The sequence below is a fragment of the Podarcis melisellensis genome (genome assembly GCF_964234715.1).
Source record: "Podarcis melisellensis genome assembly, chromosome: 5".
Taxonomy (NCBI): domain Eukaryota; kingdom Metazoa; phylum Chordata; class Lepidosauria; order Squamata; family Lacertidae; genus Podarcis; species Podarcis melisellensis.
In genome coordinates, this window is record NC_138537.1 from 7,814,931 (window position 1) to 7,836,380 (window position 21,450).

A 21,450-nucleotide genomic window follows, 5' to 3' on the forward strand; every position below is an offset into this window, starting at 1 on the left:
ATTATTTTTATCTTGACAGTTGTCAAATATGAAATATCAAATACTGGGAAGATTGTATGTTGCTGCATCTCATCTATCGAATATGCTTACATATTCAATTCATTTTTCATTTTGACAACTAAATACTGCCAAAACCATTAAATGTCAAGCAGTCAAAAGTTATCCTTGCCAACTATTCAATAGTGTCAAACACCAACTGTAATGTCAACTATCAAATTCTAGATCGCATTGTGTGCCAGCTACTGTAGATGGTGATTTATCCATAACTGGATGCCACATATTGATCTCAAATATTCACTGCGTAATCAGTAAATAATCCAAGAATACCATGCGATTTCTTAATATCAGCATTTGACAAGGAGAAATGTGAGAGGAATTACTGGGAGTAAAATCATTTTAATAATAATTAATCTCATGCACCAAAGTGAGAAGATTAGGGCATGTACTTTCTGACTCACATCTCTGGCTCTGCTAGAAACTTTCTTTTCTTTTCTTTTAAAGCAAGCTGGTAATCTGAGTGTAGAAGGGACGCGGGTGGCGCTGTGGGTTAAACCACAGAGCCTAGGACTTGCCGATCAGAGGGTCGGTGGTTCGAATCCCCAGGACGGGGTGAGCTCCTGTTGCTCGGTCCCTGTGCCTGCCAACCTAGCAGTTCAAAAGCACGTCAAAGTGCAAGTAGATAAATAGGTACCGCTCCGGTGGGAAGGTAAACGGCGTTCCCGTGCACTGCTCTGGTTCACCAGAAGCAGCTTAGTCATGCTGGCCACATGACCCGAAAGCTGTACGCTGGCTCCCTCGGCCAATAAAGCGAGATGAGCGCTGCAACCGCAGAGTCGGTCACAACTGGACCTAATGGTCAGGGGTCCCTTTACCTTTACCTTTTAATCTGAGTGTTATGGTTCATCCAGGGGCAAGGAACTGGATGAGCTAGTGCATGTCCATGGCTTTGATACAACATCAGTGTGCAAAGAGTTGTATGATGGAAGTGAGACATCTCCTTCCAGTGTATGTGTGTGTGTTCATTTGTGTGGTTGATTCCTCTAGGACTCTAACCCTCCAGGCGAGTGTTTCACTGCAGGTATATCCTGCAACATGTTCTTGACACAATAACAGCACATCAGTGGTGCCTTTGTTCTGCTTTAGGTCGCTCTCTCCATGCTTCCCCAGGGCAACTGCATTATTGCTGTCTGGAGGGGTTGTTGCGCAACAAAAGCAGGACAAAAACAAACCAGGACATTCGTGGCTATAAAAAACCATGGAATTATGAAAGAGGGATTGCATGTGACCAGCTTGAGAGCACAATCAGTGCAAATAGTTATAAATGTGCCACAAAAAAATGGTGCATGGAGGGGCCATTAGAGGTTCATGACCTACCCCCATCATGAATCAATATAAGAAATTCAGTGCAGGGGCCATGCTAATCTTCTCTGTATCGTTCCAATTTTAGTATATGTGCTGCCGAAGTGAAAGAATTTGTGTACGATTGGTTGCACTATTTTCAGATAAACGAAATGTTTAAAAAAGATTTTAAAGAATATGGATATGCAGAGAAGGACTCAAAATTTCAAATAGATATAATAAATAGTGAACATAAAATCCTATCCAAAATGTATAAGATATTGCTGGAATGGCATACAAAAGATGAAGAAGTTAAATCAGTTATGATAAAATGGGCCAAAGATATTGGGTATAATATACAATTTAATGACTGGATAAAATTATGGAATGAAAGTATTAAATTTACTGCATGTACTGCATTAAAGGAAAATATTATGAAAATGCTGTATAGATGGTACATTACACCAGTAAAACTTGCAAAAATGTACAAAACATGAAAGAAATGTTGGAAATGTAAAGAAATAGACGGTACATTTTTTCATATGTGGTGGGAATGTAAGAAAGTGAAAAGCTTCTGGGAGTCGATATATAATGAATTGAAAAAAATGTTGAAATATACATTTGTTAAGAAACCAGAGGCTTTTCTCTTAGGAATTGTAGTAAACGAAATAAATAGAAAGGACCATAAAATTTTCCAATATGCAGTAACAGCAGCAAGAATATTACTGGCTCAGAAATGGAAACAAGAAGAATTACCAACATTGGAGGAATGGAGAACGAAGCTGATGGACTATGCAGAACTTGATAAACTGACTGGGAAGATCAGATATCAACGAGATCAAAAATTCATCGAGGACTGGGGGAAATTAACAGAATACTGGGAATGTTTAAGTGATAACGAAATAACGTTAGTGGCATTTAGAGAAGCTCTGTAATAAAATAAGAAATATTGTAAAAAAGCAAAATATAAGAGGGGGGCAGGTATAAAGGCAATATCAAAATTTGGAAATGTGTATTTAAAGAAATTAAATTTCGAATGATTGGCAGAGAAGCTGAAGGAAGTCATAAAATCGAAAAGTTTAATAGAAATTGTAATGTGGTGCGATTGTATGGAAAAATTAATAAAATATAATTATCCCCAAAAAAAGAAAAAAAAGAAATTCAGTGCAAATTCTGCATTCACAGAATCATGGGACTGTAGAGTCATCCAGCCCAGACCCCTTCAATGCAGGAATCACAGCTAAAGCATCCCTGACAGGTGGCAATCCAACCTCTGTTTTAATACCGCCCATGTGGCCAAGCCCACCATCTTCCAAGGGAGTCCATTCTACTGTTGAACAGCTCTTGCCACCAGAAGGTTCTTCCTAACGTTTTGTGGGAATCCCCTTCCTTGTCATTTGAATCCACTGGTTTGGGTCCTACCTTCTGAAGCAGCAGAAAACAAGCTTGCTCCCTCTTCCCTCTGACAGCCCTTCAGATATTTGAAGATGGCTATCGTATCAACGCTCGGTTTTCTCTTCTCTGGGCTACCAAAGCCAAACAGTACAGTGGTACCTTGGGTTAAGTACTTAATTCATTCCAGAGGTCCGTTCTTAACTTGAAACTGTTCTTAACCTGAAGCACCACTTTCGCTAATGGGGCCTCCCGCTGCTGCCGCACCGCCGGAGCACGATTTCTGTTCTCATCCTGAAGCAAAGTTCTTAACCCGAGGTACTATTTCTGGGTTAGCGGAGTCTGTAACCTGAAGCGTATGTAACCCAAGGTACCACTGTACTATCTAGGGCAGACCATAGGGCAAAGCCAATCCGTCTGCTTGCCTCTCCAGCTGCACCAGAGGTGAATCCTGTGCCCCAGGATTCACTGCCCTCTCCCTGCTGCCGCGACAAACAGCGACGGCAGATTTACTTCAGGAAATTGTCTTTGAGCGTATCGTGCAGCAAAGGACGTGCCAGAGCATTTTGAGCTATTGCGGAAAGGAAATAATGTGACCGTGTCCAAAAGTACAGGCACTTCCCCAATAAAGGGCACCTGCAAGTGCGGTGTTTATGAGAACTGCTTTCCCAGCCTCCCTGTTATTTATGAATTTGTTTCACCCCCACTTTAAGAAAAAGAAAAAAAACAGCACATGAGGCAATTTATGCAAAATATCATCAAAGAGCAACACGATAATTTAATATAATCTGAAAAGAAAACAATCAACAAATAGATAAAGAAGCTGAAGTGTGTGTGTGTGTGTGTGTGTGTGTGTGTGTGACTATCTACATTTTGCAGGACACTATCATTTCCTGTTTTGCAGCTGATGGGGGATTAGGTGAGGGCCTTGTCCAAAAGAGACATGCAAACGACACAACAGAATTGCAAGCCAGAGCCCCACTCTGAAATCCCAGCTCTCTGATCACTGTAGTTAGCATTAATTAGTTTTATTAATAACCTGTCCTTCGCCAGAAGGTGTGACTATAATGTCACGTCACAGCAGTGTAAAACACAACATTAAAAACTGTTTAGAATCAATAGGAGAGGCCTGAGGCAAGGCTCCTACACAAACCTTGAAGCGATTAAGAGATTTGTGTGTGTGTGTGACAGAAAGAAAAAGAAAGCAGTTTTCTACGTTACATTAAAAATGAGTGACCAAATGCACTTTTGGGCCTCTCTTGGGGAGTAATGATGGTGGGAGGTCTGGGATGAGCTCTTCCCGGCCTTCCACCCACCCCCCCCGCCCCAAACAGGGTAAATGCAGCTGTGTGTATGCAGAGAAGGGAGATGGTTTGTTTCAAATGTATTTAACTTTAATTTCTTTCTTTTTTTGGAAAAAAAACCCCACAGGAGATAATCTGGTCATGGGTCTCTTGTGGTCTCACCTAGTTTGGAACTCACTCAGTATTTGTGTGCCTGAGTAGATGTTGTCATACAGAAGAGAACAGAGTTTCCTGAACTTCCAGTTCCTAAAAGCAGAGCTTAGGTGTTTATTTTTAAGGTGTTTTAAAGTGTGAACCGGAAGCACAGATTGTCACCCTATGAAGGGGGGGGGGGAGAGGCTTACTCGGCCAAAAGCATGGAAAAGCTGCTTGCTCTCAAAGGAGACCACCTTCTGCTTTTCTGTGTTCCTTGATTGGAAAGAGGGAAGTTCAATGCAGGGTATCATGCAATGGCTTTAAGTTGGCTGCTTCCGGGACATGACTCTGCTTCGAGGGTAGATAGTGGCAGCAGCAGCTGGTTCTTGCTGGGAGGAAGGCAAGGAGGCCAGCATCAGGTGGCGCCAGAGCCAATGAGAGGCAGATAAAAGGTAAAGGGACCCCTGACCATTAGGTCCAGTCATGGCTGACTCTGGGGTTGTGGCGCTCATCTCGCTTTATTGGCCGAGAGAGCCAGCGTACAGCTTCCAGGTCATGTGACCAGCATGACTAAGCCGCTTCTGGTGAACCAGAGCAGCGCATGGAAAACGCCGTTTACCTTCCCGCCGGAGCGGTACCTATTTATCTTCTTGCACTTTGACATGCTTTCGAACTGCTAGGTTGGCAGGAGCAGGGACTGAGCAACGGGAGCTCACCCCGTTGTGGGGATTCGAACCGCCAACCTTCTGATCGGCAAGTCCTAGGCTCTGTGGTTTAACCCACAGCGCCACCCGCGTGGTACTTCAGGTTACAGACTCCACTAACCCAGAAGTAGTACCTCGGGTTAAGAACTTTCAGGATGAGAACAGAAATCGCACGGCGGCAGCAGGAGGCCCCATTAGCTAAAATAGCACCTCAGGTTAAGAATGGTTTCAGGTTAAGAACAGATCTCCGGAACGAATTAAGTTCGTAACCAGAGCTGTACCAAGTTTCAATATTTTTTATACGTACTGTAAGCCGTCCCGAGTGGCTGGGGAAACCCAGCCAGATGGGCGGGGTATAAATAATAAAATTATTATCATCATCATCATAGGTGGAGGACAGGGGGAGAGGTGAGTTTGTGCTGAAAGTAGCCTACAGCACCAAGGGGAAAGTCCCAATTGTAGCTCCGCCCATCTCTGGCCCCTGGCCCCGCCCACTGGTACTCTGCTGCCCTCCGAAAGGTTGCTCAGAAGGGAATGTGGCCCCCGTGGTGGAGAAGGTTCCCCAGTCCTGCTGGGGGGTTCTGCAGCAACCCCCTCCCACATCTGGAAAAAGAGAGAGAGAAAAGAATTGGAAATAACCACTTACTGGCTCACAGGAGCAGACCACGCAGTGCATGATGCCAAAAGGCTCGCCCAAGTCTGGATGCCAAGTGTCCTCCAGGGCATAGGATCTGCCACCAAAAGAGCAGCCTAAAAGAAATTGGGGGGGGGGGAGAGGAAGAGTCTTGAGTGCTCCTGAAAGCCATATATGAAGTTGCCTCTATAAAAATAACCCTATTTATTGATTTTGCACCAAAAAAACAGATTTTGGTATAGACCATAAATTACTTTATCCATTGACTTACCATACCCCATTTCCATGGTTTCCTTAAAGGATGTATATTTCATGTATAATATTCATTACATCCATTCTAACCTATTTATCTTAATCAATAATGCTGGTGCTTGCTCCTATTTCATATTCTGTTGTCTCTCATCTTTGCTGTTAATCTTGCCAGTTCCACACAATTCCATCATTTTCGAAAGCCTTATCCCAGAGTCAGGACACTGGGCCACTCAGCTGAGCACTGACTGGCAGCAGCTATCTGAATCCAGCCCCAAATCTGCTGCTTTTGATCCTTTTAACTGGAGATGCTTTCAATTGGCCCTTGCAAGCCTCCTGCCTGCACCTTCCAGCTCCATGTGAACCCCTTTAAGCTGTGATAGGAATTTTGAGGTCTTAGATATATGTTAAATGTTCATAAGTGCACCAACCAAGCACGTACCTAGATCAGCATAGGAAGACTGACCTGAAAACCATCATTCAGCATCATAAATGGCTCAGGACCTCAATACCACAAGGACCACCTATCTCCATATGAACCAACCTGGACCCTGACATCAGCTTCTGAGGCCCTTCTGCACCTCATGGCTGCAGGAAATGTACATGGTCTTCCAACTGCCTGCACCCCCTCCTTCAAATAAATCAGTTCTCTTAAAGCACAGGCTGTCTGCTGCCTCACCCCGGTCTACTCAGCAACCTCCAGCGCCTGCCCCGCCCTCCAGAGCCCTGCCCTCAAGGCTTCCTTTCTTAGAATCACAGAACTGTCAAATTGGAAGGGACCCTGTGGATCATCTAGTCCAACCCCCACAATTCAGGAATACGCAGCTGTCCCGTACGGGGATTGAACTTGCAACCTTGGCGAGCACCATGCTCTAACCAACTGAGCTGTCCAGTTCAATTAGGACTCAGCAGAGTTTATAACCTTCAAACTTCTTCTCAGAGCCAAAAAAGCAGTGGTGAAGGAAAGAGCAACTGCGGGCATCCAATTCATCAGCTGGAAAAATAAAAATGTGGCTCCCTTCTATGATTATTGGCTTGAAGACTTATACAAACCCGCAACATATGAACAACTTGCGTATAAACGCAGACTTGCCATGGTCAAATTCAATGATATTTGGAATCCATTATTGCAAATACTGTAATAGGTTAAGATCTGGTGAAGTACAATAACAACCTTGTAAAATATAGTTTTGGGAGTTTCCCCCCACCCTTTATTTTCTCTTCTACACAGGTTCTGTTCCTCCTATTTCTTTCTCTCTCTTTTATCTACGTCTCAAAATGTTTAGTGCACATATAATTATGTACTTTTTGAAGTTATAGTAAAGATGTTTAAAACTAAACGAAAAAAGAGCAACTGCAGGCATGGACAGGAGTACATTTACACATCACTGATCAGACACCCCCAGTTTGGAATCAGGAACCAGAGCTTCCAGTTGCAAAGGGTGTGTTTAATAATGAGCGGACTTAACAATGGATTCCTATGCATGTTTAACTCAGTCCGCCCATTCTCAATGGGGTTCACCACTTCCAGGGACAGGATTTCAGCCCTAGGCCCAAGCATCACCCCTTTCCCAAACATTCTCTATTTCACATCTCAAGCACGCAGTTCCCAATCCACCCTCATGCCTCTTAATTCCTTCCTCCATGTGCCCTAACCCACCACCTGCAGCCTATGTAGACCTATGTAGCCACACGGGCATAGACAGTGCTTTTTCGGGGGTGCAGGGGTACACATACCCCTAAACATTTTGTGAATCTAAGTTTGGCCTCATTGAGGGGCAGTATTTCTATATGAGTAGGAAAATGAGAATACCCCTAAACATTTTTTTAGGAAAAAAGCACTGGGCGTAGACAAGGGGGGCAGGGGGGCAGCTCCCCCTCCATCAAGTAGAACAATAGAAATACTTAACTTAACTAACTGACCAATCACGTCAGTTCCGCCCCCCTCCCAAAAGTCCTGCCCCCCCAACAAAAATTCTGACAACACCTAATAATTTATATACCTGCTATGTAAATGTTGACTGGGTGCTCTCTAATAGGACCATTAAAGACAGTGTGGTGTAGTGGTTAAAGTGCTGTACTCATACCTGGGGGGCTAGAGTTCAAATCCCCATTTGGCCACAGAGCTCACTGGGTGGCTTTGGACCAATTACTGCCTCTTAGCCTCTCCTACCTCACAGGGTTGTTGTTGAGGATGAACAATTATAATACTAGGAAACAAAAAAGCAGGTCCCTGCCTCAAGGAACATACAAAACTAAATAAACGAGATAAATAAATAAATTTCCAAGGCAGGAGAGGAATGGAACGAGAAGAGGTACATGAATAAATAAGGGGATTAATTTGGATGTTGATATATTTCATGTTAATGTGGTTTTTTTTCAGTTCGTACTTTTAATGAATGATTTTAATGGACAGGATTTGTTGATTAAGTGATACAGTATATATATATATAAATCTTGCTCAATAAAATAAATATGGATTTCAATTAGAATCCTAGAATTGTAGAGTTGGAAGGGACCCTTAGGGTCATCTAGTCCAACCCCCTGCAATGCAGGAATCTTTTTGCCAAACATGAGGCTCAAACCGGACCCTGACATTGAGAGTTTGAAGCTCTACCGACTGTTACAACTGCTTAGGCTGCCTTGCAATAGTTGAGCTGGTGATCCCTCCCCAATTTATTTCCTCCACGTTCCTCCCCCCCCCCGATTAAAAATAAAATAAAATCTTTGGAGATTTAAATTTGATGGGAAGTCCACCTTCTCTGCTCGAGGAGCCCATTTTCCCAACCACTGATCCATCAGGGCTGCTGCATAATCTTAGGGACACCTAATGTGCATAGCCAGCTCTTCACCTGCTCCAGGACTGAGCCTCAAAGGTGAAGTCTGTGACTTGTGCGTAGCTACGCCTGTTGAGCGGTGCCTCGACCCGCTTGGCATTCCTGCAACCTCACAGCACCCAGGACTGCACGTCTGAACGAGTGTGGGTGTCTTGCGTGGAATAGCTCTGGGCAAAGCCTTGGGAGTGGGGTCGCCTGGCAAGAAACTTTTCTTCCTACCCAAATTCGTGCCATCTGCTGCGTTTGGTGTCTCCCGTTGCACGCTGACCGCTTCCACACACACACGCGAACGCACACACCCGAGTCACTCTCTCACACAGCAAGCATCCCTGCACCCACAACCATTCCCCGTCTGTCCCACTTGGAAGCGCGCTCCTCGCCCGTCTGCAACCCGCCCGCGTTCGTCCAAGCGGCCCGGGAGGCTTCCCAAACGCCCGCGTCCCCGTCCACCTCCCGCCTCGACGTCCACCTGCCGCCCGGCCAAGAGGCGCGGGCACGGGGTCTTCGAAATCCGTCCGTGGGGAGCAGCTGGGAGGCTCGCCTGCCGCTGCCCGGGCAGCTGTGCCAACCAAGCAAGGGAGACAGGGCTGGGTCAGGATGCACCCTTCCGAGGGGTGGGTTGTGGCGTGCCCATCTCCTGCAAAGAAGCCTCCGCCACCCGCGCGTCCCAGGAAGGAGGAGGAGGAGGGTCCTACCTGCCGCCCCCTTGGAGGGTAGAGGGTCCGCCGATTCGGGCTGGATGGGCAAGAGGGGCTTGGGCGGGCGCGGGGCTGAGCCGTGGCCCGGCCACACGAGGGCGAGCGGCGGCAGGAGCAGCAGCAGCAGCGCCGCGCCCAGGACGGTCATCGCGGCGAGGCGAGCGCGGGATCCCGGAGCGAGTTACCGTCCCGTCTGGACCCGGCGGCCTTTATAGGCGCCGGCTTGGGCCAAGCGGCGCGGAGGGGGCATCTCCTCGAGCAAACAAAGGCGGCGGCACATCGCGGCCCCGGCGGGGGGCCCGCTCAGCACCGCCGCGGGGGGTGGGGGGGTGGGGAGAGGGGGGAAGGATCGGGGAGGCGGCGGCGAAGGATTGGGCCCCCTCCCACCGCCTCCGCCTCTCGCACTCCGCGCAGCCCTGGACGGGACGTCCTCTCGGCGCGGGAGGGAGGGAGGGAGGCTGCCTGGCCCGCCGCCGCTCCGGTCCCTCCCGGGCTCCGCTGCTGCGGGAGGACGAGGGCGCCGCCGCGGGACGGGCAGGGCTAGGCAGGGCGCCCGACGGCGCGGGAGGAGAAGCGCGGCGAGGAAAGGAAACGGGCGGGACGCGGAGAGGAAAAGCTCCGCCCGCGGTGCTGGGCGGAGGCGGAGGAGCCACCGCGAGGCGCCCACGGCGCTGGGTCCTCCGCACCCTCACCTGGGCTTGCCCGCCTTCCCTGCACCCATCCACGGTGAACGGATCTCCCTCCCTGTCAAAGTTGCTGGGGAGGGGGCTGTCCAACTACAACCTCTCTCACAAATCCTGAAAATCTTTTCCCGTGGGTCCACGAGTCGCCCACCCCGACGAAGTCCTTGCCACGGGGGTGGCATGCGCTCCCAGCGCGTCCCAGTATTCTTATAAATACAGTATATAGTATGTTGAACTCTGAATATCACCCCACTCCATAGCAAGCTCCCCTTCATTGCCACAATCTGGCCAGAAAGGCTTTGAAAGATGAAGGACAGCCCTGCAGGATCAGGCCCATCTCAGCCAGTATCCGTGATCAGCTCCCCTCCTGCCCTTTCCACCGTTGGTGCCCCAAACAGTGGCCTCATGCCACCCACCTGCCTTCTGCTGAGTGGGCATGAGGTTATGCTACAATTCCCACAATGCTCACACTCAGATGTGAAATTGTTGAATGGTTACTTTAAATGTAAAGGTTCATCATTGTTCCACCCGATGTGTATGTCTTTAAGGGGCCAGAGCAAGGGCCAGAGCAAAATAAGGAGACCCAGCTTTACAGCTGTGAAGCATAGCAGGTGCTGCTGAGTTGTATTGATTAAGGTGTGTCAGCAATTGGGTGTAGTATATAAGGAGCAGCACCTAGCTCCCTCATTACCCTGGGGGATGGGTTGGTGGTTGGGTCTGGTTTGTTGTTGATGTATTTAGTGTATAAGGAATTTTTGCTTTTGTTATTAAAACCTTGTTTAAGTTATTTCTGAGTCCCTTTTTAATGCATGGTTTCCCCAGCAAGCTCTCTGCAGCGCTACAATACTGCAAATAGCCAACAGAAATGTCCCTCATATCTTGCACCCTAAGACTCACACTCCCTTTCTCTCCCAGCAAATCATCCCTCAGCAGTCCTTCCCAAAGGGGTCTCCTCTTCAGCTCCCTGAAACCTAGGCTGGGGCCCTTGAGATGTCAATCTTGAGGTGACACTGCACAGTGGCGTAGCGTGGGTTGTCAGCACCCGGGGCAAGGCAAGTAATTTGCGCCCCCTAACCCATGGATTTGCCCTAACCCCAGATGTTGCGCCCGGTGCGGCTGGCCCCCCCTGCACCCCCCACGCTACGCCACTGACACTGCAGCTGGCTGCATAGATCTACTCCTGCATCTCATTGGAAGAAACTGGATAAAGTCTCCAGCAGGGGGCGAGTGGAGCTCTCCTGACTGATCACCTGTGAGGAGAAGGTTTTGGATGGGGAAAGAGGCCAGAATCAAATGATGGAAGTCGAGCAATGGTTTGCCATAAGAGTGTCTCTGAACCGAAAATGACATGTTAAAGCTAGTATGATTTGAAGCTTTGAGATTTTGGGACGCAGGGGAGAAAAGGACTCTGGCTCTGGTAGAAGTCCGCGTTTTGCATGCAAAAGATCCCAGGTTGAATTCCTGACATCTGGGAACAACTTCTGCTTCAGCCCTTGAAGAGCTGTGGCTAGTCAAGTCAAAGGCTGGGCAGACAAATTGCCCAAAATCTCAGAGAGCTACTCCCAGGTGGCTTTTGCAACACTGAGCTAGATGCACGAACATTAAGCAGGCCCACGGGACACACGCATTTGCATTGAATTTGCATATGTTCATTCACTGATATCACAGCTATCGCTGATTGGGTGGTGCTGTGCTTGGCTCCGCCTACTACAGCTTCCACTGGCAGGCCAGAAGCATGGGAAATGGATCAGCATTTTGGCGCAAATCCTTCCTAACACACGTGTTTTTATACAGCTTAATTAATTAATTAATTACATTTGTAATTATCCAAAGATCCCAGAGCGGTTGACGACAGAAAAATATTCACCTTTTCCGGCAAAGCAATTTCCCCTGATGCAATGCATTTGTGTATGTTACGTTCACGAATATGTGCATTTTTTTTTTATTTACCAGGGAATACGCACCTTTGTACATGTTGCTTGTACATGGAGCACTGCCTTCCAAAATTTGGAAAAGTGCAAATTGCGTAGCGTAGCTGTGCTTCAGTTTCCGTGTTGCTTCAGAATGTGGGAGGTAGGTAGGTTGGCCTTTCTGTGTGAGCTATTTTGCCTTCCTCTCCCATCCCAACGCAACAACCCCACTGTATCATACGCAGGTTGTACTGAGGCTTTGAAAAATCATGTTAAGGGTAGGGAGAGAGAGAGAAGAGAGAGAGACCCACAAGGAGTGTCCAACCATCCTCTCTGTAGGAAAAAACAGGCAGCCTACTGAAGCCTTAAAACCAGCAGATGAAGCGTTGGTGAGTCATGGGGGGGGGGGCAGAGCCATCCTCCTCTGCTGCATATCCCTGGGCAAGGAATCAAACCATTTTTCCCCAACACTTCTCCCTCCCCTAGAACCAAGTAACTAGGTTGACTGGACTGAGGCCTGCTCCCTTGAGAGATAATTTCAGTAAAACGGAGAGAGAGAGATCTAATAATTCACATTAGACATGGGAATTTTGGATTCTGTGGCAATATTTGCACATCTGAAGCCCAGTCGCAAGGTAACCGAGGGGCGGTGCGGGAGTGGAAGTGGGGAAGAGAGGGACAAGGCTGAGCCGAGGATTGTGGTGCAGGAGGGAACCAGCTGTGTTTTGTCTGAAACACATGGACTTAATATTATTTTCCTCATATTCAGCATGATTGAGCTATGCCCCGGGATTGCCTGTAGGAACTTCCTGTGAAGTAACATGGTGGGCTGGGGAGGGAGGGAGGCATTCGCCAGGTGTTCAGGAGCAAAGGACTTTGGGGAGAGGACGACGGGCTATTCGTTTTATTTCTTTGGTTTCCCCCCTTCTTAATTATAGAAAACACACCCTCACCCGATCCTCGAAAGTAATAAAAAATACCTACGGGTTTTTAAAAACACCCAATAAAAAGATCCAGCTTGTTTTCTGCCAACAAATGCAAATATCATCACTTTTGGGATGTATGGGGTGTTAGGGGAGGGCTAGTACCTGGGGGGGGGGCGCGTTTTGTGTTTCTTCTGGGGTCGTTTGTCCATCTTTGGTCCCCACCCTGCACTCAGCTCTCACATGGGGCTCCTAGAAGCTGTCAACATGCAGCAGTGACTACACCCCTGGAACGGCTCCAATTATGTGGGGTGGGGCTTGGCTGCGCCCCCCTAATATTTTATTCAAGGGGAGGTATAATAGTACTGAGTGGTGTAAGGCTTTATAGGTAAAAAACCAGCATCGTGGCCCATCTCAGGCCAACTTCCAGGACAATATTATTACTATTTACTGCACGTCCCAATTTGCTCAGCAGAACTTGCTCCCTTGCAATTGCACAGAGGTTTGCAGCTTTAAAGGGTCGTTTTTCCATGCTGAACTGACGTCTGGTTAGGTCCTGAGAATTCTCTGTTATGTTAGAGAGCCTTTCCTACCAAAAGAAAACAGCTGTTTTAGCAACCTGTTTTAGCCCTCTGATGCAACGCGGTAGGAATTTTAAGCAAGCCTGCTGGCTTTGCTGACTTCACTCTGTTTCCCTTTGTGAAGAATATATATATATCATCGTCGAAAGTGAGATTGCTGGGAGTTTATTTGTTGAGTCAGATGTTTTGATTCTGTCTACTTAATTTAACATGGCAACCTCCTCTGGGCAGGGACAGAATGAATGGTTCATGTTTTATGGCACTTTGAGAGCAACTAACCATCACTTGCAATGCTGTTAAAATTCCTGCAGAAACACATCTGCATGGAAATCATCTACAGATAGATCTCCATGCAAGGCTAACAAGTACAGATAGATGGTCAGTCCATGAGCTCGAGCTGGGAAGCACTGATCCCTAGTGTTGGATCATCACATGCACAAGGCACGAAATATATGCACTAACTATTGCAAAGTGAATTCTGATTTTACATTTTCATCCGACTTTCATTTTCGTTGCATTGAGTTACTTGTACACCACTTAGAGGTGGTTGTAATTAAGTACAGTGATACCGCCGGATGCGAACGGGATCCGTTCCAAAGCCCCGTTCGCATCCTGAATGGAATGTAAGTGTCAGCATCGCCCTTTAGCCAGTGCCACTAACTGGACTCATATACTTCAGCCCCGACTGGGCTAGGCGAGCTGGGTAGCACTTCCAGAGACCACCTTCCACACAGGAACAGGTCAAAGTGCTGTGGACTCACAGCTTAGAGTTGTGAGCACCGGATTCACTCCAACAAGAAGACAGTCGTCGCACAGCAGAGTACAGCAGAGTACAGCAGAGCATAAATGACTCGGAGAGCAGCTCTGTAGAATATCTTCTTTATTCTATCTACAACTATAATACACAACTACGTACAGAGCTAAATGAGGTCTAAACGAAAAATGCCGAACTGCACTGAGTGTCTGCAGCTGCTCTTAGCAGCAACCTTATCTATACACACAATCTCTCTCTAACACTCAGTCTCTCTCTCTCTCTTTGATGTGAGGCTGGAGCGGAATAAGCAGAGAGCAGAAACTGCCCCCTCCTCTCTGGAGAATCAGCAGAGAACATCAGCAGATTCTTGGATATGGGAGGGGTGAAACCTCCTCAGTAAGACACGACGGAGCATCTGCACATGCACGGGTCGCTTTTTGCCGCTTCCTCACATGCGTGTGACGCCATTTTGAGTGTCTGCGCATGTGCGAGCAGCGAAACCCGGAAATAACGTGCTCCGTTACTTCCGGGTTGCCACAGAGCGCAACCCGAAAGCGCTCAACCTGAAGCACCTTCAACCCGAGGTATGACTGTAGTAGAAAAACTTTTGAAGTAAATTTACTGATTATTTTTCTTATTTCACAAACTTTATATACTGCCTGATTGTAAACAAACAAACAAACCTGGGAGTGGCCGCCGAGACCACATAACACCGGTCCTGAAAGACCTACATTGGCTCCCAGTATGTTTCTGAGCACAATTCAAAGTGTTGGTGCTGACCTTGAAAGCCCTAAATGGCCTTGGCCCAGTATACTTGAAGGAGCGTCTCCACCCCCATCGTTCAGCCCGGACACTGCGGTCCAGCGCCGAGGGACTTCTGGCAGTTCCCTCACTGCGAGAAGTGAGGTTACGTGGAACCAGGCAGAGGGCCTTCTCGGTAGTGGCGCCTGCCCTGTGCAACGCCCCCCATCAGATGTCAAGGAAATAAACAACTATCTGACTTTTAGAAGACATCTGGAGTCAGCCCTGTTTAGGAAAGTTTTTAATGTTTGACGTTTTATTGTGTTTTTAATTTTCTGTTGGGAGCCGCCCAGAGTGGCTGAGGAAACACAGCCAGATTGACGGGGTATGAATAATAAATTATTGTTATTGTTATACAAAAAGAATACAGCACTGACATTATCTGTAAAAACAGTTAAAAGCAACTGTTTAAAATTCTTGAAAATATTGCTTGCATGCATATCCCAGGTTTCCTGAAGTAAACAGTACATAGACAGATAAATAAGACAATGCATATATTTGTATACAAATGTGTATGTATTGCTATAAAATTATGCTGCATAAATATAGTACAGCATGCATATAGTGGTGTTCGTGTGTATAAAATTTTGTGTATGATTTTGCATTTAATTAATTGTACATGACATGATTGCAAATCACCACTGGAGACAGGTAGGATGAACACAATGAATCGAGTCTTAAGCACCTTTCCACCTGCTTTAGTAAATATAAAACCAAAAAAATTATACAGCAGCCTGTGGGCAGGACCCTACATCTGGCTTTGATGAACTTCTTCTCGAACCAAGATTTGGAAACGAAAAATAAAGCTATAGCAGGCCACATACTGATGGCAGCCAGAATGACTTTGGCCAAGCACTTGAAAGACTTGAAGTCCACATCGCTGGAGGAGTGGTATAACAAAGTGTAGTATTTAGCATCAGTAAATAAATTAACACAAAAGCATGGAATTCTGAAAGATCTCTCAAAATCAGACGAGTTTAATTCACATTACAATTTTTTTTTAGTTTTTATTCTTCGTCATACTATGCAAGGATCTGGAATGTGTAACGATTCCAGTGGTCCCAATTCCTTTGCTTTTATAACATATGATTTCATCTTAAACTTTCATTTTGGAAGATTCATGTAGTACCATCTACACCTGTTTCCAAAACTGGTTTTCCCTTGCGTGCTCGTTTCTAGAGGGATCTGTTTATTTCCTCTGTTGTCGGTTATCTTTTTCTGCCTTTATCATATCTGCCTGGGACACCCAAAATTATCATACCTGCCTGGGACACCCAAAATTAAAATCCACAAAGATTGTTAATAATTTCTCTTTAAAAGAATCTCTCCACTCCTATTGAATATACACTTTCCAGAGGGCCCTGTAATACACTCTCCCAAATTCTTCTCCTGAATGTGTAAAAGGCAGAATAATAACAATAATAATGAATGCCTCTTCTTATGGAGAGTTCTAATTTGCCTTGTTTGATAAAGGTAGCAGGCCAAACTCCCCTATTTCCCGCTCTGGGTCTTCATTTGGCATCCCTGGGAGATCAAAGTGGGGCAGCTGTTCCCCTTTTCCTGTGTGCCTTTTGCAGCTGCCCGTGGGGGTTTCCCTCTCTCCGTAACCAGGAAGGGGTCTTGTTTGGCCATGGGATTAATGGATGCATTAGAAAGGGATGCTTTAATGACACTGGCTGTGCCCAGGGAATTGTGTTTGCCAGGCAATTGGGTTCCCAGCCTCACCTCCCTGGGAGGGAGTTATGCCACACAAGCAGCCCAGGAGACGGAGGCAAATATTTGGGCCTGGGTGGGTTTCGCAGAAGTGTGAGAAGGAATTCCGTTCTTGCTCTCTACTCCTTTAAAACACATTCACACACTCGATTAACCAGATGCTCCAACTGTCCTTGTTTAAAGAGGATGGTTCCTATTCTTTAGCTTCCTGCTGGATCTCCATTTTAAGCTCCCTCTGGGTGATACTTGCTAAAAAGTGTTATTAGTATGAGTTGCAAGAAGTGGTATTCTTCAGGGGTTAGCTCCTTCCCCAGGCTCCCTCGAAGCTAGCAGTGCAACCCTGTGCATGCTGTCACTGAGGAACAGATCCCCAGTAAGGACGTAGATAGGATTTGAAGAGTTGTGCAGTGCAATGCAGCCTGTCTCTAGTGCACAGGCTCCATAAATGCACACAGGTGAACGCTACACGGCCATACAGCACAACAACCCTCTATCATCTCAAAGGCTGGGTTGCATCCACACCTTAAGTTTAAAGCGCATTCAATGTACATTGAAAGCACACGGCTGTCCCAAATAATCCTGTGCCTCCATAGATCCATAATTCCCAGTGTTCTTAGCAAACTAGTGTTCCCAGGAGTCTTTTTTGGGTGCTTTTCATTTGCATTGATTGTGCCTTAAATATATGGTATGGATTCTATCTCCCTCCAGTGCATCCTTTAGCTTAAAGAAGGTGTGGGACCTGCAACAAAGTTTTGCAGTGTAGAGTGCTTTTCTTCAGCGGGCAAGCCAGCCCTGCTCTCTTACCAGATACTCTTTTTCATTCCCCCTTTTGCCCTTGTGTGTGGAAGGTGGTCTTTTGGCCGCCTGTCAGGGAACGAGACTCCCAAATGCCCCAGCCAATCAGAGGAGGGAATGCTGAGAGAGATGAGCCCAACAGCCTGACCTGGGGAAAGGCAACTTCAGAGGTTCCTACCTCTGCAATCTGCTAGTTTATGGAAAGCTGCATTCCTTTCCTCCTCTCCAACAATAACAAGGCATTGTGATATTATCCAGATTTTCTGCTCAAAGATAATTAAACAATATGCATTTCCTGCTTACTGAGATCATAATAAGCAGTCAGATTCCCCAGAGCTGTTGCTAGGCAGGGTGGGGTGGAGGGGCTTGCAGAGGGGCAGAGCCTGTAGCATACCTAACCTCTGAGCTGTTCAGAGACCCTCCAATCCCACCTCTCTCTCTCTCTTTTCCAGATGCAACCTAGCAAGTATCATCCCCTGGCTTCCTGCTCCTCTCTGCCACTCACCTGCCTCTCAGCTCTCACACCTTTGCCAGCGTGACATGTGAAATTTGGCATACTTGAGATTGCAACCCTATGCACACTTACACGGGAGTAAGTCCTGGTGCATTCAGTGGATTTATTATTCAGCAGACACAATTTCTAGAAACAATACAATGCAGTAAAGAACCAACAGGAAAGCGGTTTTCCAAAAGCTTATAGAGGCAGCCTGTTTGTAGAGCATTCACTCTGATTTGCTTGCATAACCATATGCAGAGGTTAAACGATGTTCAGTCTTTATTGCACATTTGTTCTCATTTGTTTCTAGGTGGGTTATATGGCAATGAGCAGCCACCCTGATTTTCTTCTGGGGTGTTTATACGTCTTTCCATTAAACATTTCTTCATCTCACACTTTCCATCGCATCTCCCCATCACTTTCCTAACTGCAAAAGCTCCAATTATTTTTTAAGGAGGATTTGCTGTGCTAGGGTGACGGAGTGCTTTTGTCCACTTCAATTGCACAAGCCTAAATTCCCTGGCGTGTCCTTGAACACTAACCACAAAAGAAATGAGAGTCTGGAGGTCCACTGAGATGCATTTGGGAAGGACATGCCATCCCCTGCCAGGTGAACACTGGAATGACTTGCTATCCAGTCCTGTAGACATTAAGTCAGAAACAAGCTCCTTTGTATCTGAAGAAGTGTGCATGCGCACGAAAGCTTATACCCAGAACAAACTTAGTTGGTCTTGAAGGTGCTACTGGACATTTTTTATTATTATTATTTATTTTGACTGTGTCAGACCAACCCGGCTACCTACCTGAACCAAGCTCCACCACGTTCAATGGCACTTCCTCCCTAGTGACACTGCTATCATTACAGCCTGCTGTCACCTGCCGGGTTTTAACAATGTTCTTGTTAAATATTCCCAAGCTAGAAAGAGCCTGTTTCAGACCTTATGGGGAAGCACAGGCTTCTGTGTGGATTCACCTAATGACTGCTAATGTGCCATTTTGCAAATGCAAAATCTGAGTGTGTGTTTTTAGGCTGAAGGAGGCAAGACTGATTTAAAAAAGAAGAAGAGGATCTGCAACAAAATGTTGCAGTGGATCCTCACTTTGCAACAGGAAAGCTCCTGCTCACAGCCATACTCTCCTGCAAGGTGGCTCGTTCCATCTCCCTGCTTTCTGTTTCCCTTTTCCAACCAACACACACCATTCTGTGTGCTACTACTCATTGGGCTGTTTAGGAGTGGCTGCTTTTTGCCTCCTCAAGTTTTAATTTATCAAAGATGTTTGCAAACATTTCCATGCTAGTAAGCTCCTCTTGCTTTTTAGTTGACCCGTATTGTTGACACTCGCTGTCTGGGTTTGCTATTAGAAGGAAGCGATGGCAGGCTGGGAAAGCTCATATCCTGAGCCTATAAGGTTACATGGAGGCAGGGATGGGTGGGAAAAGAAGCCCATCCATTTTCCTGACACGGGTTCACTATCCCTGAGAAAATGGGTGTGTGCGCCCATACCTTCTTGCAGCACTACAGGTGAGCAAGCATCTTTGTTCACCTTTTCATGAAAGGCAGAGGGCATCTTGCAGATCTACTGGAACAAAACACATACTGACCTATGTTTGTGTGTATACATGCAACATACAATGAATTAATGTCTGTTTGCTAAGTGGAATACATCAGCATTCCTTAGAAGCATGCAATAAAGTGCCAGTGTAATGTATTTACCTCGGTCAAACCACACCTGGAATACTGTGACCAATTCTGGGCACCACAATTTAGGAAGGGTGTTGACAAGATCGAACGTGTGCAGAGGAGGGCAACCAAGGTGATCAAGGATCTGGAACCCAAGCCTTATGAGGAACGGTTGCATCCATGACAGATGGCCATCCAATCTCTGCTTAAAAGCCTCCAAGGAAGGAGACTCCATTACCTTAAAGAGTCCATTCCACTGTCAAACAGCTCTTAGCACCAGGAAGTTCTTCTTGATGTTGAGTTGGAATCTCCTTTCGTGTAACTTGAAACCATTGGTTCATATCCTACCTTCTAGAGCAGGAGAAAACAAGCTTGTTCCCTTATTTGAAGACAGCCATCATATCTCCTCTTGGCTTCCTCTTTTCTAGGCTAAACATACCCAACTCCTTCAACTGTTCCTCATAAGGCTTGGTTTCCAGACCCTTGGTCATCTTGATGAATGCCTCTTACAACTTTTCTTTTGCTGGCCTATTATAATACTGAGTTGACGCTTGTAACCAAACATTGCCCAGACTTACATCTTAGCTTGTAACACTTGGTATCCACTCTGGCTCATGGGAGATCCTGTGCTGCTTGGCCACAAGGTCCTTGTGGGTACTCAGACAAGTTTTGCTTGGGTGTCTCAAGTCATGGTTATGAAAACGTTGCCATGCCCAAAACCAATGGCTGCCAAAGACCCCCCAGGTAGAAATTTCACATGCCAATAAGTCAATAGATCAGCATACCAAGCGAATTTGGTTTTGTGGATCACCATACCAAAACAGCTAGGAACTGCTGAGATAGCACATGCAGGGACAAAAGAAGCTGAATTATACAATGGTCTATGCTGCAGCTCAGTACTGTCTACACTGACAGACAGCCACTCTTCAGGGTTCCAGGCACCTACCACTAGCTACAACACAACAGAATCAGACACACAGCATTGGAGAAAGCCAAGAGACAATTGCATCTCTTCTGGGAAGCCACTGGAAGATGTTTATGGACCCTCAATCTCTCAATGCCCCCCCCTGCAAGCCCATCTGTTTGCTTGGCGGAAAGATTAGTCTCCCAGGCTCTCTCTTTTGTTTGCCCCAGTTTGTCCAGCTGTAATTGTGGGCTTTTATAGGGGCTTCAAAAGGCCTCCCCTCTCCAACCCTCTCCTCTGCACTCCCCCCCCACTGTAGCCCGTGCTAACAGGATGGCTTTAATGCCAGGATGAGAACCCAGCGGCATCCTTGCAGGGAAGGAGGAAGCTTCTGGGGTGATTCAGAGCCCAGCCTGAGGATGGGGCCTGAGGATGGTTTTGCACATTGTTAAAAGCAAACACACACACACACCCCAAGAATGAAACACAAGTCATCTTTTCCAGCGGAGCTGCACATTGAAGAAGTCTCAGGGGTGATCCATCACGCAGCCACATCGCATCCACGCCAGACCATTAAAACACGCTTCTACTGGTTACGTTGACATACAAACTGCGGGACAAGGACAACTGTGACTTTAAAGAAGAATGGGAGCTTTTTACAAATTATCTAAAAAGACAACAAAAAAACTGGACTCCTTGGCAGGGTTGGAATAAACATACACAAATTTATTAGTTGATAACATCATAGATAGATAGATAGATAGATATAGATAGATAGATAGATAGATGATAGATAGATGATAGATAGATGATAGATAGATAGATGATGATAGATAGATAGATAGATGATAGATAGATAGATAGATAGATAGATAGATAGATGATAGATAGATAGATAGATAGATAGATAGATAGAT

The 21,450-nt window shown here is 46.4% G+C and overlaps 1 protein-coding gene and 1 long non-coding RNA gene across 2 annotated transcripts in view; both read right to left on the bottom strand.

The window, feature by feature from the left end:
* Positions 1-9,454, bottom strand: part of CHRD (chordin) — a 52,022-nt gene extending 42,568 nt beyond the window's left edge. Inside the window, exons 1-2 of the mRNA XM_081910876.1 lie at positions 9,289-9,454; positions 5,520-5,623 (exon numbers count right to left, since the gene is read on the bottom strand). Coding sequence (XP_081767002.1) covers positions 5,520-5,623; positions 9,289-9,439 — 255 coding nt within the window. The 5' untranslated portion in view covers positions 9,440-9,454. The remainder of the gene's footprint in view (positions 1-5,519; positions 5,624-9,288) is intronic.
* Positions 1-21,450, bottom strand: part of LOC309370053 — a 394,628-nt gene that overhangs the window by 247,132 nt on the left and 126,046 nt on the right. The gene's annotated exons all lie outside the window — the stretch shown is intronic.